Source organism: Hirundo rustica, chromosome 1 (genome assembly GCF_015227805.2).
Source record: "Hirundo rustica isolate bHirRus1 chromosome 1, bHirRus1.pri.v3, whole genome shotgun sequence".
NCBI classification, from domain to species: domain Eukaryota; kingdom Metazoa; phylum Chordata; class Aves; order Passeriformes; family Hirundinidae; genus Hirundo; species Hirundo rustica.
The window spans coordinates 24,926,752-24,946,842 of NC_053450.1; the positions used below are offsets into that span (position 1 = coordinate 24,926,752).

The following is a 20,091-nucleotide window of genomic DNA, read 5'->3' on the forward strand; positions in this document are numbered from 1 at the left end:
TTGTCATCTATTGTGCCACTAATCTCTAATCTGAAAAGGATTTTCAGGGGATGGTGCAACAAAAGAGCTGTTATGGAGTTATCAGATTGATAACTGTGATCTAACGATCTCTTAAATATGTACAATAACCCTTCCCCTTTAGAATTGGGCCCCTTTCTTCAGTACAAACTCCCTAGGCTACTCTGGTGTAAAGGTGCCTTTAAGTACAAGTGGATTACTTAAACATGTAGTTTTACATGTCTGTCCCTTCATAATTTAAATAAGCTGTGATTTAAATAAGCACTGCTTGTAGCTGTAGGATGAAAAAAAAGATGGTTTATGCGTTGTGGTCAGTCTCATGTTCCTGAATGGAACGTGACATATGTACGGGGTTTGTACATATGAGAGAAATTATGTGTCTCTATGAAAGCATTGTCTGTTAGTTAAACCTTTGGAAGTCATATAAGTTGTGTGCCTCTTTCCAGTGTTTTAATTGCCTTTCTTTTTCGCAGAGTTCATAATCCAGTGAACTGTCCATGACCTCTAGCCAGCCATTGCCCACCTCAACCAGCAGTCCATTTAATTAAAAGTTTTCCATGGACGTGTGGTTACAGCAACCACCACATGGTCTTTCCTCCTACCTCTTGGGTGTCTAGTGCCCCTTTGAAAATTACAAGTAACAAATGGTAGCCTTTACACTAGGGTTGCCACTCAAAATTTCCTTGGTGATAATGGTTTTAAATCAGCATTCTCTTGAAAAAAATATTTATCTTGGCCATCTCCACAAGCCTCTGTTGTGATAATCTTGCTTGAAGAAAGTTCTTGCAGATAATAGTTCCCAGGACGGTTTGGGCTTTATCAAAACTGGCACCTTACTTTGTGCCCAAACATTTACTGCTTCTCTTTGCAGATATTCTCCTAACACAGAGTGGTATAATTTGCTGTTGGTATGAAATTCCACTTCACAATCACCTGCATTTTTCTGCTTCTCTTCTGAATGGATACCACAAAGCACCATGCGGAGTACAACACAATTAGATAAAGTGAAGTTATATTTAGAGGCCTGTGTTCCTCAAGGCTCCTCCCAGTTCATAAGGAAACAAACATTTTATATTTTGATTTTCCTTAGCTATGATGGGATTCATCTGAGTCAGACTAGAAGCACAGAGATTAGGTCAACACGTGGTGCTGCCAGCAGATGTGCTGGGAGGGAGCTTGATGTGCTCCTTCAATAGCACTTTAGGTGAATATCATTCTGGCTTAGTTTTGTAATGGAAGCCTAACTTGTATGTAGTTTTTCTCTCAGTGTTAGAGTGCTGGTTGTTGCTATTCAATTTATGTGCTAATTGTGGGTAATATTTTATGGTAGCACTTGCACCTTGAAATTCTGGAACTTCTTTTAGCTTCTTTTAGCTGGAGGTGAGAGAGGATAAATATCCAAGGCAGCTGGAGCAGAGACAGGTCATGTTGGAGAAGAGAGATGTGTAGCAGAGTGAGAAGGTGGCCCCAGAGTCATGAATTTAGGAGTGGATGTGATGGCAGAGAGAAAACAGAGGACAGTGATTGGAAAAGTGAGAGAAAAATGTGATGAACGTGTAACTAAGGAAACAATGGAAAGAAAAAGATTTGACTAAAATCAGCACCTTCTTTTTGTCACTTACAAACAATAATGTTTTTCTGTCATCAAGGGCTGAATGAGTCTGTACTGATTCTGCTGTGTTTCCAGATGCTGGACTGCATTAGAGCAATTAATTTGGTAATACTCCTTAGCATTTTAGCAATTACAGGGTCTGCCAGTGGGTTGTCCTATTATAACTGTGAGAAAACTCATCCATAAAAGAACTACTGTTCTGTTTGGACTTAGTTCTCTTCATGTAAAAATCTCCCCCCTGCCTATGTTCCATTAGACCTCCTAATTCATCAGGGAAACAGAAAATACTTGGTGGTGAGGTGACTTTCTCACCTGGTTCTTATAATATAATACTTAACTGTCCTAGATATGCTGAAATAAATATTTACAGTCCTCATTCACTTGCCCTCTTGAAATTACTCAGTAGTTGACAGATGTCATACTAAAATAAAGCATTAATAGTAAACACCAACATGCTGTACAATGGCACTGCTATGATGTTATGGGCACTACTGTGTGTATATAAGCATAACCAGACATGCAGAACAGCCAGGTTTCCAGCCTGTTACAGTGGAGGCCAGTGCAAAGATTTTGCTACCTGATGTAAAACTAAGCTTTATTTTCTAAATACTTGTCAGTGTGTTTTACTAGCACAACCATATCCTTGTATTGTTAGGAAAAAATATATATATGTGGAATAATACAATTGTTTAATTTCTGATGATTGTTGTGGTTTGCAAATTCATATTGAGTTTATCAGGAACAATAGCTTTGTGTGAAGGCCCCCGTGAACAAAGTTTTGTACCATTATAAATGTAGTAAATAAATACAAGTTGATCAATATATGACAAAAGCATGAAGAAGAGAGGTCAATACGTAAAAATATTTGCATATAAACCATTCCCCGCCCCCCGCCCCGTTGAAAATGGCAGTAGAATCATAAATAAATGTTTTGTATTGCTGTGTATTTGCTCCACCTGGTGGATTTTCCTGGAAGTGTTTTTAATTTTCCTAATAAGGGGACGTTGTCTTTAATATAAAAGACATTTCTCAGAGTAAAGGTGACTTCTTTCTTTCGTTCTTTTGTTCTTTCTTTTTGTTCTTTCTTTTGTTCTTTCTTTGTTTCTTATTTTCCTCTTTTCTCGTTTCTTTCTCTTAGCAGTAGCATTGCAATAGGCAGATTTGTGGAAAGAAAATATAATTTGGTATTTGTCTTGGCCACACTTTGTCAGCAGGGAGATCTCTATGAAAGTGTAGCATTCCAAATCCATTAGTAATTACAGTTTATTCTGGGGCTTATTTAGAGTATTCTTGGACTCATCTATAGATTAGTAATTGCTGAGTCCAAGTCTGTGGCTTGTAGAGTTGTATGTGAGTGAAAGGGAGGATTTACTATGACTTCCCCCTCCCACCCCCTCCCCTTACCCCGCAGTTCTGAGCCCCTCGATGAGAAGTAGCAGTGTTATCGAAAAAGAGAGTTACTATGTTTAAGTGTTAGTGCTGTACATCAGCATAAAATCTGTCTGTCATTAAGCTAGCTTTGCAAACATTGTTTTCTTTGGAATTCTTAAGGACTTGGTTATGCTTTGATCATCTCATTGTTCTCCTTAGGTTATTTTTTTCCTTTAGAGTGTAATGATTCCCTAACAGAAGGTGAAGTTTAGAAAATAGTGTCTCCATATGCAAGGGATTTGGAGACCTTTTTATTGTCTTTAAAAATGTCATTCATAGTCCTCATTAGCATTTATTGTTGCAAGCATACAAGCAGAAAATGTGAAATTGGTATGTCATGAATAGCTCCACAGAGCTCTAGAGCCCTGAAATTTTGCCTGCAGTGTGGTGTGGGGCAGGCATTGAGAGAAAGCTGGCCAGATGGCTGCCAGCACAGAGCAGAGCTGCAGGTTTTTGTCTCTGGTGCTGAGAGGAGGGAAAGTTCACTGGAGCATACGCTATCACCCCGTGCATTTTAACAAAACTAACTCGCCATCAGTCAAAACGGGGAGGTGGTGACATTGAAACAAAAGTTTTCAATATAATGTAACAATCCTTGTCAAATGAATAAAATATGCTTAGTTAGTGTCACAAATATTGACATGTTACAGAGAAAAATGCAAGGCTCACATTTATGGCTAGTGGTAGATATGCTTTCACACAAATATGCTCTACATTATCTTTATTATGAAGATCCTATACATTGAAAAGACATCGATTAGAGGTCAAAACTTGGGTTAATATACTACAGCAGGAGGAGTTTCCCTACCCATGTTAAATGAACAAACACCCTGAGCTTCAAGTCAAAAAGCAACTGATAGCTTGAAACCCTTCCCCCCACCTCCCCGGCCTTTCCCCTTCTTTTTGTATCTTAAAATATGGCTATAGTTCAGCAGGAGCAGATATTCTCTTCCAGGCTTCTCCAGGTCACACTGAATGTGTTCTTTCTCTGTTAGTGAGACAGCATCATTGATATTTTCTTTCAGAAATATTTTCAAATCAATATCAAATTTTCTAAAGTGCATGAGTGGTGTCTATGCACAGATGGTGTGGTAATTTTCTTTGAAGTCAAATTATGATAGAAATTAGCAGTCAATTCTAATTTACCCACATTATCGAAAATATAGTATTTAATAAAAATGCGAGGCAAAACTTGTTTAGCCTAGATGTAATGGAAGAAATAGACCCCAAGACAGGTACACTTAGATGTGAGTTTTTCCATGTGAGTGTTCTTACTGAAGCGTATATAGAGAGCAAAAGAGCATGCATTCTTTAAGGCCTGAAAGTTGTCCCTCCCAGTCTGAGTCAGTTAATTTTTTGTGGAACTATTCTTTCATATTAGGTCTTAATGTATATTTTCATTGCTTTAAAACCTGAAATGCACCCAAAATGTCACTGGAATTTCTGTGTGTTCAACAAGAATTAATTTTTGGGGTTTTGTTTTGAAGAAAAAGCAATAGGAAGTCTAGGTTGTTAAGTCTAATTCACTGTCAAGGCTGCCTTTTCTTAACAGATGATTTAAAGTACTCTTTGGAGTATTGTTGAAATATGGATATAACTTACAAGTTTTCAAAACTGAAAAGACATGAATGCTTTCTCGATTGCAATGAATTTAATCCAGTACTCGAGGTAACATCACAAACAGTTTGTCTTAGACAACAAAAAAATATTTTCTTCCCACCTTGGTGACTACCTTTCAACTGCTCAGTGTTTGATTTGTGTAGGTAATCTCAATTAGTCTATGTTTCACAGAGCAGTGTATGTTTTAAATGTCTCATTTTTCTTTTTTCAGAAGTCCAGAAAGCCTTGCCAATAAGGAAATGCTTAAGGAAATGTTTAGTGTTATCTGGCAAATGTTTTGTGTTGCATGCATAAAGAGCTGCTGTTAACAGATAAGTACATATCTTATTGGAATATTTAAAATTCATTTCCAAGCAAAGAATTAGAAGCTTATGGAAAAGTGCCTTTCTTGGGTAGCTTGAGCCTTTTGTGGTAGTGCAGTAAAACCAAGGGAGGCTAGGTACAGTGTCATGGAAAAGGTTGCACTGAGGGTCTCATTACAGGCTTAGGTGGGCTGCCATTGCACCAGGTAATCAAAGATACTTGAGCAGCAAGAAATTAGCAAGCTTCTCCTGAAGGTGTTGCCTTTACTGTACTCTGGTTGGACAGTCAACTGGATAAAGTTAAGAAAGCATCTAGAAGTGGTTGTCCCCTGTCCCCTGCATCAGCTCCACAGCTCACACATTAGGTGGGTTTGCCCTGTCAGTGGGATGCCTTAAGAAAACACTAATAGCTTCCAGCTGGGTGGAAAATCAAAACGTTTTGGGGCTGACAAAACTAGTGGATTTGAATTTGAAAGCCCAGCTAATGCCTCCATTTTTATTTACCACTCGCCCATAAAAGATTATTTTCCAATATGTCAGCCTCATTTGGTGGCCAGTGGTCTGAAAGTGAAAGTGGAACAAGCAAGCGGGGAAATCTGGACATTAGTGAGTCCGCCCTTTCAAGCTGGTGTGCCACTTTGTGGAATGGCCTTCCCTGAGACTGGGGGGGTCCTAATGACCATTCATCAATGCTCGTTGACTGATCATTGAGTGCCTTCTCATTCAGTTTATCAAGTCTTGCACATAAAAAGTCAGAATAAGCATTATTCAGCTTTGTTAAAGCCAACTAGGAGTAAAATGCTCCATTTGAACCCATTTTGCCCTTGGTTTTTCACTTTGTTAATGCAGTCCTGCTTAAATGAGTGCTTTTATTGGGTCTGTTAGAATATCTGAAACTATTAATTCTCTTGTATTGAATAGCTGGTGGCAGGCCAGAGCAGATGGGGTAGAAAACTATTTGGTTGGGTGTATTGCTTTCAATTAGGATCAATGAGGTTTCAGCTCCTTTGAATTAACTCACTTAATACCCACTGTGTGAAGTCACAATGTATCACAACAGTCTGCTATAAGTAGAGCGGGAAGTTGAGAAGTCCTACAGAAAAGCTTTGAGTTAAATTCTTCCTTCACTGTTAATAGAGAGCTTTCATTAACTACAGATGTGTTTCAGTGGACTTCCAGTCCCTGTTATTAAGCTGGGTTTGCACAAAAGGCAATCTCTGTACTTTTAAATGATGATCATTAGGAATTTCCCTTTTCCATCAGATCCATGTCTTGGCTACCTTATATCATCTGCTGCATTAAAATCTTTTTTCTTCCCCTTCAAATACAAGACTATGGAGACTGGTTTGCCTTCTCTACCCATTTTCAAACTAAGGACTCCTAGAGGATGATTTAAAATTATTTTATAAAGCCATTTGAGTGATCGTCCAAGAAGGAGCTGGTGCCCACCCCAGATGCTGTAACGTAATGTGCACCATAAAGAAACTGGCTCTAGATTTTCTTCTGGATTTTTCACACTCTTTGTAGCCCTTTCATTTTGGCAGTACTCTGACTTTTATGATGCAGCGGAACGGTTCTATGTTAAAACCACTGTCTTTCCTTTCTGGGTGGAGAATAAAACCATTTTACAGAATCGGCTGTCCACTTTTGCTTGGTTTGCTAAAATTTTAGACCTGATGCAAAAACTTCTAGGGCAAGCTTCAGGTGACTGCATTAAAAATGGGGGTGAGGAAAGCAAATAAATTTCCACAGATACTTCTTCAGGGAGGACTGCCAAATGGGTTGCAGCCTGCCTCAGTGTATTAAATAATGAGAGGGGAAAACTGTTCATGCAGCTGGCTGCTTGAGAAAATGCTGAAGTAGTCTCAGATGCACAGGCATTCTGTTAGCCCCTTCCATGAGCAGACTTCTAGGTGAGAATCTCCAGGGATCCAGGTTTTGTTGACGTGGATCAATTTAAGTGGCAATTACTGTAGTCAGATAACAGCTTAAAAAGGCTTTTTACACACAGAAAAAAGATGCATAATCGCACAGCATATGGAAGTTCAATTTCGTGAGCCATGGTCTGTGGATTTACAATGTACTGATATTAAGACCTTCTTTTAAGAGTGAATATTGTTTGGTTTTATTAAAATGCGTCATACCGTTGACACGTTGCTTTGTACTCTGAAGCTGATTCAGGCTACATCTATGTTGATGAAAGGTTGCATTTCCAACTGTGAAAATGTTTTTCCTTTCATGTAGAGTACAGCATTACAAAAGAAAAACAACATAGCAAATACAGTACTAACTGACTGGTTTTAAATAGTGCATCAAATAATAAACCCAAAAGGACAGTAAAACCTTTAAAGGCCTTGTTGACGCAGGCTCCACTTCTCTCTATTTCCCTTGCTTCTCTCCCTTTGCCCCTCCACTTTTCCCCCTTCATGAAAGTGGTCAGGTAAATGTTTTCATGTTTTGGTTTTCATGTTTCTCTTGGACTCTCTGACACTCAAAAATCCATTATAGAGGACTTCTTTATGATAGACGTCTGATGAAGATGAAGAAACGATCTGCCTCAAGTAGTAGACACATTAGGTTGTTAGTGTTGGGCTGTTTATTGGAGCAGGGGAGCTGCTCCTTTTCTTCTTGATGGTCTTGGATTTGCCAGTTCCATCTTTGGAATTTCTCTCCCATTTAAAAGAAACTTATGGGTGCCACTTAGATTGTGTTAAAAAGATATTATAGAAATATCAGTAAATTAAATGCTTCATTTTCTTTAAGTGAGAAATATTCATTAGTTCAGTCTGGACATTAGGAGGGACTGTTATTTTCTGCTTAATTTTGCATGTATGCCCTTTTCCTAAACAGACCTTTATCAGACTCTGTGGTAGCTAGAGGAAGGAAGAGGAAGGCCTAAAAGCAGAGTTGTTTCTGCATAATAGAGGCAGAAGATGGCATAACGCAAAATCAGGAGGGTGCATAAATAAATACACAAGGACAGACCTTACATTGAGAAGATCTGACTGAGAATTGTTGGCTTTCCATAAAGGTTTGAATGTATACTGCAAAGGCAAAGTCAGAACCAGGACCTACATGCTAGTTGCTGGAGAAATGGCTCATTACTAAAGCACTTTGCAAGTGCTGAATGGGAAGAGAGTTTTAAAAAGGATGATATTTTTTCTTGTGCATAGAATTTTGTGCAAAGCTGTATGTGCTACAGAAGGCATGCGAGTCAAGCGTATGCTTCTTCTAAGAGGCAAAGATGTTTTACAAAGGACTAAAGAGGGACTGCTGAGAAGAAAATAGCCAGCTTTAGATAAAGCACTATAACAAAGACTTGTAGTTTTATGTATCATGGTGTCCATTAAGGCTTAATAGGGAAGAGTGAATTGAACCTAGCCAGGCATACCTTATTCATGTGAAGGATAAACATTTAAGGGGTTCACAAAATCAGAAATTGGGAGGACGTGATTGTTTAGCTTTTGAAAAAGCTGTACAGGGAAGATTTTGTTTTCATCCCCCATGGATCACTATGCAAGGTAAAGGAGAGTAAGCTGCAAATGTTTGGAACATATCAATGGAAGAATCCCAGGGGGTTAAAAGCCCCATAGTAAAATATAAGTGGTCTGCTTTCTAAGTGTGTTCTATTTTACACATACTACTGTGGATTTGAGAGAGGGAGTGATTTTGATACTCTGTTCCCTATAGTAAAGGGGAATAATAATGACATAAGTGTGGGAAGTGGGGGGGGGCGGGTGAAGAATTCTCTTGTATATTCTTGTGCACATTTTGAATTTCCAGCTAAATAAACAAACGTAGTCTTATGGAGTGCAAAATTACGGTGGTTGAAATAAAGAATTATTTTTTTCCACATTTAGAGGAGAGCTGATTCAAAGTGATGCTTTTTCTTAATTGTTGTCAGCAGAGGAAAGGGTTAAGTTTTAAAGAAAAAATGAATAATTCAGTGTTTGGCTTATCATTCTGCATTTTAGTTTCTATTCTTTGGTCATCTGGAACTTGGTGTGAAAGGTAGAGTAAAAGGAGTCAGCTGAGGGGAGCCAGGGTTGTGATAATTTGCACACACATCCCTGTCATTGTTCTGCCTGAAGAGACAGGGCTGGGTTCAAGGCCACATGTGCTCCTGTCATCATTCACATTTCTGCTCCAAGTGCAATACAGAGTGTCAGCTCTCCATCTGTCTTTGCCTGGCAAACGCACGCGCCCAGCATCCTGCCTCCAGCTACGCTGCCACAGCCAGTTCTGATGGCCCTCCTCGCTTCTCTCTGTTCATTCCAGAACAGGAGGCACTGAGCCCTAAATAAGCTTGCTTTTAGGAGAGAGCCATTTACAGTGTGGTATATTTTATCCAAGGATGCCTGGTGAGTCAAAATTATTGCAGCTCTTTCGGATCTAAATGAGGAAACGCTAATCGTTTTTTTGATAGTATATTTTCCCTCTCTCTTTTTTCTTTTCTCTTTTAATATAAAGGGTGATTTGCAAGCTGATACGGGTATGGAGCGATCGCGGATGCTAATTCTGTTGTGTGTGTGTTTGGGGGAGGGGAATTTGTGCAAGTGAACTGCTAGAGATGATACTTAGAGCAGGACTGGATGTTTCAATGAAAAGGGACAGAAATAGCAGAAAGTCACCAGCTTTGTGGGTGCAGGTCTCTGCACGGGGGATCATTTTTAGCTAAGAGAAATACAGCTTCGGGCTGGCTTTCATGATTGTCAGCTGCACCTTGAATCTGCAAACATTTGATCGTTGGAGATCATTCACAGTGTTTACCCATCAGCTGAAATTGTCTCTGTGAAAAGCTGTTTATGTTGGAGAAGTGAGGGAGATTTATAAAACAGATTATTCCAGCCTTGTCCTAAATCATAGTCCTTCACTGTCACCAGGCAAATCACCGAACTATGTTGATTCAAAATAAAACAATTAAAAAATCTGTTGAATTAGAGGAATTTCTGTGGACCTGGGAGTTATAATAGGTTGATTTCCTCCTGAAAATATTACCCTTGGATCTTACGATCACTTGTCTTATTGATAAGTGTTATTGCCAATAAAAACACTTCTATGCAGAGTGATTTGTCTGAGGGGGTTTTGTGAGATGCTTGACCACGACTGAGTAGATTGAATTTGGTGTGTTTTGTTTGTGTTTTCCCCCCCCCTTCGGTAAGGACTAAAGAAAGCCATGTGCCTGATTATAACAGCTTGTGTTCTGGATAAAAAAAAAAGACGGGGCTAGAGATCCTACAGCTGGCTGGTTCTTGTGGATTATTTGGGTAGGACAGGCAGAAGAGGCTATGCTTGATCACAGAGAGTCTGTACACCTCACAGATGGTGTTTTGAAACAGTATCTGCCAGTTTACTGCAGCCACAGTTGCATGTAGGTATTGCCAGTTGTTGGAAGAATGTTTTCCTTTTAGGATTTTTGTATACGGTCATACCCTGCTGCTAGTATGTTTGCTGATCCTGCGTCTGTAACAAGAAAGTGGGCTATGTTTGCTCAAAGCACAGGGTTAAGAGGATTTATATGGTTGAAATATGGGCAAATTAATTTGCATAGATAACAACTGAGGACTATGAAAGGTCAATTTAACCCTTTAAACATCAAATCTGATTTGCATGCATTGCATTCCTGGGCATGTGGTCTTCATTTGAAATACCATGGTAATTCATTAATTAGGAAAACTGTGCATTATGCATAATTTTCATCCACTGATGTTTCCCTTATGTTTGTATGAAGCTCATCTTCTCATGTGGTTTACTGTTTCTGTGTTTTATCAAGATATTTAGGTGTACTAAAATGACACAGTCTTGTCACTTTTGATCCTTGTGTGCATTATTCGGGGCTATTGGCAAACTGTTGGAATGCCTACAGTGTTCGTTTTTGAAAACCTATTAAGCCTTTGGCATTTAAATTACTTAATCTACCTGCTGGTTAAAATTTCATGCATCTTTAATCAAAATGGCATGTGCCACACTGAAGTATGTATACCCTTATCGATACTCGTTAGGCTTTACCATTAAATAAATCTTTTACTTGCAGCATTCTCTTAAAGCAGTAGCAAGCAAGTGTTTTAATGTCAGCTCTGAGTGTTAGAAAACCTTGCACTTGGATACAGAGAATACACTAACAGCTGTGACTGGGAGCATGTGCCAGAATGGAGATACTTGAACAGATCTGACACTTGGCTATTTTTGACACCCATCTGCACTTTTTTACTCTCCTCTAGGACGAACTGCCTCTCAATCTGTTCACAGCATATTTTAGCCCTTTAATATTGTGGTGTTGTGTTTTTTCAAATGGGCATTATTAGCCATCTGGGGCAGATTTTGTATTTTAAAAGTAAGCACATTATGTACAGGAGATTAAAAGGATGTGTATTTTTATGTAATCTGATATTATGTCAGTGCCTTTTGTGTATGTGTGAAGTCTTGATTTCAGAACCATCCTTTTAGTGATTCTGACATCTGAAGTCCTTCTTTTGGGGAAACAACAGGAAGTAATAAAGACTGGTTCTGGTTTATGTGTGGTGATAACAATTACACAAACTAAATTTATCCTTCAAAGATGAATTGCTCGTACTGTTATAATTGCGACTGGGCGCTCACCTCCTCGCTCTCCTGTCGGGTCAAAGCGACAGCAGCGGGGCTGGCTAATGAAGCGCTGTAAAAGCCATTCAGACTTGTGTGAAGGCACTGCTGCAACTCCGAGAAAAGTCTCTAGAAAGATAATCCTGTTAACATGCAGCTTGCCGTAACCAAGTTAACCATTTTGTCATTCTGTGTAGCGAACTCTAGGAAGCATTTATCTCTAAGTAATTGTTCCTGGGGGAACAGTGTTCAAATCTAATACCGTACACCAGTTTCTCTGATTACTGCAAATGTGGTGGTTGGATTCTTTTCTTTTCTTTTCTTTCTTTCTTTCTTTTTTTTTTTTTTTTTTTTTTTTTTTTGTACTGTTTATTCCGGACTTTATTTATGAAACATTACAAATCTATCAGTCATTTTATAGTACTTTCAAAGAACAGATGTTGGCCTACAAAATGCTTTATTATTGCCCATGGCAGTATTCAGCATGGTTTCCTTAAAAGGACAATCAGTGATCACAGTCATTGTAGCCCAGAAATAATGCTGCTCTTTCAGAAGATGGCCTGGCATTAGGTCAGACCACCCTTTCTTTACTTCTGCTCTCCAGATGTGGCTGCAACTATTTTTTTTTTTAAGTTCATGTTTCAAAAAAAATGGGTTTGTTTTCAAAATCTGGTTTTACTTAAGATATCTCCATCCTGGAGTGCATTTCATAAATTGCCCACATATTTTTCTTAGCAGAGAACTTAACTGGCTGTAATTTTTAACACATGGCCACATCATGTGATATTTTCAAAACATTTGCACATAGCTTTAAGAAGGTCCCGGCAGAAAAGATCCATCATCTCACAGCCAGCCCATTTCTTAACAGCATATCTGCATTTTCCATTTAGCAGAGCTATATATTATTAGCTTACATTTTGGGTAGTAAAACAGTGTATTGCTGATTGTAAAACATGGACTTTATTATCTGCTGAAAATTGATTTGGCATTTATAGCCACTGTGTACTAGAGTGGCTTTCTGGTTTTAACATTAGTGCTTGCAAGTGATGATTTGTTTAAAGAACAGAAACAAAATCGCCATGGACATGACTGTTAGTGTCCTAGTAACTGAACATTTGGATTATCCACCTGTTTTTTAAATACACGTGTCTAAATGGTGTTACACAGCAAAAGTGTCCTAACAGTCCATTAAACGACTTGTTCTGTTCTAAGTTGGAGTTGCTATGCTGTTATATTAGGAGGACTCTGTGTCTTACAAAACAAGTTTCCTGCCAAATATGGAAAATGTGTCTGGAAATACTTAAGTCTGAGTGTTAACTTTGCATCATTATTCCAATCATCCTACATAATGACTTTATCTTCAGGATTCAGCTACAAGTGAAAAGCTCTTTCCTGAAGAGGACCATAGGTCACTGGGTTCTTCAGATATGTATGATAAGGTTGGGAGGCGACATGTGATGACTTGCTTTTCACAGTATTAAAGTTTCTTCGTCTTTTATGGTAGTAATAAATTCCAAAGTCTGCATAATGTTATTGCTCTTATTTTCAACCCATGGGGCTGTGAACTGCCTCATGCTACACATGCATGGAAAGTAACTAACACATCATGGAATGCAGATCATGCTGCAGGGATGAATATATATATATATATATACACACACACATATATATATATACACACACATGTATATAGGTATACATTTCATCAGGGTCCCAAACGCTCTTTTCCTGAGAAGATTGAAAGCTTTATAGCTCAGGCCCTTACCTAGAGAAGAACAGCCAAGTTAGTTTCTTGGTGTTTAGCACCAGGGTGTTTAGCACCAGTCGCATCTTGATTTGAAGATTTTGAATGCCACACTCTCATATATAAGGCATGATCATCATAGCTTGCAAATCAATGTGATCTGTGTGTATACGATTTGAAAAGACAACTTTGCATAAAATGAAATTATATGACTTTAAAGTCCATACAGAGAAGTTGATACATTTAAGAGCAGAGGGCATGATAACTGATCCTTTTCAGGATACGTACATAATATCTCTACCAGTTTTCTGGTTTGTTTGCTTCCTCCTTTTTTCTTGCAAGGGTGTACATCAAGGATAACACTACAAAACACCAGTTGAAGCCTGATATTTTGCTTCCAGGTCACAAAGCAACTTGTGCACTTGAAGCAGCAGCTGCCTTCCAAATCCAAAGTGCTGTGCCTCTAACTCTCCTCATTCCCGGGTGCATCACTTTGAAGCTTTGAAGTTTTCTGAGCATGTCAAGCTGCATCTGTGCATGGCAGGGTCTCCCTCAGTATTGATAGGGTTAAGCAGCCCAGTGCTGAGATCACACCAGTATCTTTTTGGAGTAGAAGAATTCACACAGTTAGATCTGGTAGGTAATCTCAGAAGAAGCCCAGTGCATATTTAGAAATTTTGGGCTCTTCACAAGTGTAGGCTTACTTTTTGTTCCCAGAAATGTGTGTGGTGTGATATGGAGCATAGAGCCAGCAATGCTAAGGCAAGTTGAGATTAAATTGGTAAAAACATAGGGCACAGCAGTGCTTGGATTTTCACTTACACACAGACACAGTCTAGCCATATTGGCCCACTTGGCAAGGCTTATTTCTTTCAATATCCTGCTATGCTAACTCCATGTTCGCGCAGTTCCTCTGTGAAGCTGGTTAAGTCCTTGCCACGTTGTACCATTCTATCTATATTCACTGGCTCAAGTCTCCAGCAGCTCAGCTGTCTCTGCACAGAGTTGCATTTTTGTGATGTACATTTGTTCTTTCTCCCTCATGTACATGAGAGTCACCAGATCAAGAGATGGACCAGTGCAGGAGCCGCTTTCCCCTTGCTGCTGTTGATCTTGAGCCATGTTCCCTCCTAATTTGTTTCTTGTTCAGTTCTTGGGTAGGACCAAGAGCATTGGCGATTACTCCCTTAAACTGCCAATGGGCAGTAGCTTTCCCCACTGCTAAGGGAATATGTTCCAGACCTGAATGTGAGCAAACAGAAGGAGGATTTGAATTTGTGTGTTTCACTTCCAGAGTGAGGCTTTCACTCCAAAATCTTGGAAAAAAATTTTGACACTCCCTTTTCCTTCTCGCCTAGCTGTGTCTTATACAGACCGGTTCTACTTGTCAATCTTCTGAAGGTGAGGATATGGACAACTCTACTGGAGGAGAGAGTAATGCTGTGGATTCCATGTCTCCAAGTTACTGAGGCCCTTGAAAGGCAGGAATTTTCCTGTTGGTGAGCTGTAGGCAGTTGCTAGTTAAATATAATTAACTTTATATAATCTTTTTATCATGAGCACTCTACAACTATCTAATGGGAGGGTGTTAGAGAAGATGAATGAACCCAAATTCTTCCCGAGGTGCATAGCGGTAAAGGTGAGAGGCAAAAGGCACGAGTAATAGACCATGATATAACCCAAGTAGATACCAGGAAAAAAATTCTTCACCATAATGATGGTCAGACATTAAAACTCTTTTTTTCAGAGAGATAGTGATATTTTCATTATTGAAGGTCCTGTATTGGACAAATGTTTGGCAACTTGATCCAATCTTCACATACTTTAAGACAGAAGGGCATAGACATACTTTAAGACAGAAGGGCATAGACTAGCTCATCTCCTAAGGTCACTTCAGCTTGAATAATGATTCTTTGTTCTGCTGGATCTGTTAACTGTTCTGGACACGCAGTCTGAGGTGCTTCAGACCGATGCTCTGTAGGGGAGAACAGAGCAGCCCCTGGTACTGGCTTCTGTGTTGTGTTTCAGGGGAAATGTCAGCACTCTAGGGCTTCAAACACCTAAAGGGATTCATTGAATCTGCTCTGAAACTATTATTTGATCTATAGCTTTGTGAATGGACTTTGTGTGATGGTAGAAGAGCAGAATTGTCAGGATCAATGTTGGTTGAAAGGGCTGCACTTCATTCCTCTGGCAGCTCATGGAGCTGTGCTTCCATATACCAGAGCTGAATTTATTTCTCTGTGCCTTTTTTTTTTTTTTTTTTTTTTTTAATTGTTTTATTTTTTCTCTACTAGGAATTTCTTCTTTACTGTAAGTTGTGGGCAGAGTGTGGAGAAAGAACCTCATTGTGAGCTTTAACTGGAGAACAACTTGAGAAAACAAGTTGATGGGGACCTTGGGATTTGAGAGGAGACACTTCAACTGAAGGTTCACAGACCTCTTAATTGTGTTCCTGTGCTGCGGCACACCACCTGTTAGTAATGTTCCCACAGCTGGTTTAAAGAAGAGACACTGAACCCATCCAAATTCTAAAAGTCTCCTCCTCAAATTCTTATGGCATGAAGCTAGAGCCTTACTTGAGCTTTTTAATGTTGTTGCGTAATGAGTTGTAGACTTATTTCTTTATGCTTCTTCTTGCTCTTGGGATCTGGTAATCTTGTTAAAATTTCCTGAGGAAAAATTACCTAGTAGGACTCACATGTCTGAATTTATTTAAATTATCCAGCCAGATATTTAGGTATTGGTGTGGATAAAAATTCTGGAGCTATGCCTGCAACATAACTATGCTTTTAAACAGGCACAAAGTGTAAGTCAGAGGTCACAGGAAATCTTTCTGAAGTTGAGAAGGAAATACCATCAACAATGGACACAGTTATTAAGAGTTATCATACGGTTCTCACTCCTTATGGACATCCCTTTGGAAGCAGACTGTAACAAGCTCTGCTGTTTTTTTTGTGTGTTGACAATACTGAGCTGACAAAGACCAAAAGAAATGTGGAAATAGAAGAGTGAAAGGAATTGGTATTGATCACCTCCTGGAGGGGCAGCTGAGGATTAAGGAAGAAAAATGTATTTTGGTAACCCTTCAAGCATACTGTAAATTCGGGCAGATGTGCTGTAGGGTCAAGCCAATATCATTCTTTATTTAAAAATGGGGGTTGCTATATTGAACTGAGATTTGAGTAAGTGGCATTTGCATATGCTTATTTAACTGCAGTGACGTTTGAAATGGTGATTCAAGAAGCAGGAACATGTTTTACCTTTCAAAGTCAATTGCCCTTTCCAGCTTATCAATACATCTTTTCTGGGGTTCAAGGCACTACTCTGTCTTAAGTAAGTCATTTGGAAAACATATCTAGAATTTAACTTGGTACTCTTTCAGTTCTAATGCTTTATTGGAATTTTCTTTATATGCTTATAATCCTCTTCTCCAAGCCCTGGGAGCTTTCCTGTGTATCTCCAGTGCAGATTCTTGTAGTTCCCCCTTTCTCTCTGATTCTTCTAGTGTTCCTAGTGTCTTACTGCCCTCCTATTTGAAACCACATCCTGCTAAAGTAGTAATCTCCCAGTCAGGGAGACAGGGTCTTCTCCTTCCTTCTTTCAGATTTCTCCTTAATATGTATATTGTGAGTCATGCAAGCACACATGACTCAAATACTCTTCCTGCCACAAGATTGCAGTTTGGAAAAATATTGGCTCTCACTTCATAGGAAAATGCAGCCATAATTTGATTCTTGCTTCTAAACTGTGCATTCCAAATATATTCTGGTGGCCCTTGTAAGCCAGAGCATTAAGCATGTGTACACAGCCTTGAATTTTCATTGTAGCTGTTTTATAATCCAAATGAATGCCATCTACATAGTCTTTCCTATATGTGACTTCCTCAAATCACTCCTTGAATTTTTAAGAGACTCTTTTTTTTTTTAAATGGGATTTTGCACCTTGCAGAGCACCCACCAACCACATATTCCATGGTTAGCAAATACAAATTAACATTTATTGTTTTAGTTTTATTTTTCCAGTCCATTTCACCACAGAATTGTTGATTGTGTAATTATATCTGCTAGATTTGCACACACTTACTTGTAATTTCTGTTTAGGAGAAAATCTGCCTAACTGAAATTTAGAATAGGTCATTTTCTGTGAAAGTGTTACCTATTACTACTTTTTTTTTTTGCCTGGAACCGTACAAGACACGTGATTTTGGACATTTCAGACTATAAACACTTCAGTGTACAAAAATGCACTTTTAAAAACAGGGATATATAATATCCTCATTCTTTTTTTAGAAAGTATTGGGATTTCTGTCAGGTTTGGAAGTGAAATCCTGAGTGAAACGCAGGGACCTTGTAATACAGTAAAGAAAGCGGAAAGATGCTCATTAAAGCAACTGTGGTTACGTTTGTAAAATAATGGGTGTAATTAAATATCCAGCAAGGTCAGATGGCTCTGTCATTTAATAGCTTTGAAAGTCATCAGTTTTCTTCTTGGAAGCTGGTTGGTAACAGAGTTTACTGACTCTTGGGATTGGTGTTTTTAGTTTTCATTTTTCCACTGACAGGAGGAGGACAACTAAGTTTCTAGAATTCAAGTGGTCCGCATTGCTTGAGTTCATCCTTCCATGGCACTGTAGGATCTCCTAATTTTAGGATTTTGAAAAAGAGAGAGCTTCTGTCAAGCTCATCCATATTAGATCTTAGAAGTAATTACTTCATTAAAATCAATATTTGATTATTTTACACTGAGCTCAGCATTTGACTGCATTGCATCTTCAGACATAAAAGCAAAGTCCTTTGCAATATTTAAAGGGGATCTGTGCAGTAACAAGTGTATCTCTTTCTTTGCTGAATTCCTATTAGCCAATGTGAGCAATTCATTGTCCCCCTGAAAAGGGAGAAGTGAAATGGTGGCTTCTTTGAGAATACTATCTGTGTTTCTCATGTAACGTATTCTGAAGAATGCTTATCTTGTTTTGTTAATTTACTTGCATCCGTCTTCACATTATTCTCTGGCTGTAAAAGCAAACGTATTTAGGTTTTCTACATTTATTAAGTGAGTCTGCTGCACAAGAGGTGAATCTGTGCATGAAACTTTTACTGAGAGATTGGTATGAAAGCAGAGTCTACAGAGCATGTATACTAAGTTCTCTGCCTGGAAAGCCAGTGTTACAGCCTTTCTCTGCCCTCTTCAGACTCCTCTACCTAGACAGAACCACATTTTGGGTTTGTTAAGCATGGTTACTTACCGGCTCAGCAGCTAGTTTTCTTCCTGTGACATGTCAATCGGTAGAGTAGGAATTTCCAATTCCTTTCATTTTGAGCAAGGCAAGTAATGGTATTTAATCTTCAGACACCAACAGAAACAGAATCCTTTCATTTATGCTGCCTTAAAGGCTTTGCTTTAAACTGCTTTTGAGTCTGTAAAAGCTCCAAAGGTAAAAATGCTACCTAAATTTTAGGTATTGACCTGCATCTCTCTGTAGAGCCACAAGAGAAATTATATACTCTTTCCTTAGTTAACTTCTGTATTCTCTCAGAAACCTTTGTGGATGCTGCTGAATAACTTGCATTTTCTTGAAGGAATACAGAAAATCATGATGCCTTGATTTCATCCTGACAGCAGCAGATATGATTGCATGGTTTTTTCTGGGGCATTGGTTCAAGACAGTCTTGAAATTATGAGTGTCTACTGCTTAATCACCAGGAATGCTTAATAGTTTTGTCACAAATGGTTTGGGTTTTTTTTGTTTTTTTTTGGAGGCTGTAAGTGTTTTTGCTGTCTTGCCACACTAGATATAGAATAGATGCCTTGATGAATTACCTAATGGGGATTCTGGTGCAGAAATTGATGCTTACTGAATCAGAATCAAAAGGGTTTCTTTTGCATGTTTGTTTGTTTGTTTGTTTGTTTGTTTGTTTTAAAATTTATTTTGGAGTTTTTGTTTGTTTGTTTTTGTTGGGGATTGTTTGTTTTGTTGGGGTTTTTTTTGTTTGTTTTTGTTTGGTTTTTTGGTCTCCTTTAAACATTACAGTAAAGCTGCTGGGTTTTCAATATGTCTGCTTACAGGCGTGGGTATGTGCACGTTGCATGCAATTGCTAGCTTTTGGAGGGTGTTTCGACACAAAATACTGCCATGATGCAGATGTTCTGATATTGTTATTGAAAACAGCTGATGGTGGATCTGATGCTGAAAGCTGATAAGCAGCTAGTATATATCATAATCTTCTGATCCAAACTGGTTCCTCTGGGAGTCAGCTCTACTGTTTCGGTGTGTTGTAATTAAATTGAGTGCTGTTAAGGTGTCAGAAATTACTTTATAACACAGGATAATGGACTTAAATACACTTATTTGCACACTGCAAATCATAGTTTAGCAATTGACCCTTAAAGGCTATATATTAAGAAACAAAACAAGTCCCCCAATATTCAGTAGGAAAAATAAGATGAAAAAAATTGGTCTGATTTCTAACTCATTCCTTAAGACATCTTTGCATTAAGGCCTTTCTGGACTTGATAGATGGTAGAATAATGCCTGTTATTTCTGAATTACAGTCATAACATGCTTTGTTTGAAAGACAAAGGGAATTATTTTTGTTTTAGTTAGGACTAGATATGTGGCTGGAGATCTCTGTCAACCAGACCTTTAATAGTTGGAAAAATACTTCTAATACATGCAACAAATAACTTCTATATCTAGCTTTTACAAGGTTTTGAGCAGTGTTAATCCCCAGAAAAGTTTGTGTGAGTTGTGAATACTCGGCATCTTGTAGAATTAGACT

General features: G+C 38.6%; 1 protein-coding gene across 4 annotated transcripts in view; it reads left to right on the forward strand.

The window, feature by feature from the left end:
• Positions 1 to 20,091, forward strand: part of RUNX1T1 (RUNX1 partner transcriptional co-repressor 1) — a 112,541-nt gene that overhangs the window by 25,675 nt on the left and 66,775 nt on the right. The window contains exon 1 of one of the 4 annotated variants that reach the window (XM_040054649.2): positions 9,135 to 9,344. The exons of the other annotated variants lie outside the window; for them this stretch is intronic. Coding sequence (XP_039910583.1) covers positions 9,338 to 9,344 — 7 coding nt within the window. The 5' untranslated portion in view covers positions 9,135 to 9,337. Of the gene's footprint in view, positions 1 to 9,134; positions 9,345 to 20,091 lie in introns of those variants that run through there. 4 annotated transcript variants of the gene reach the window in all.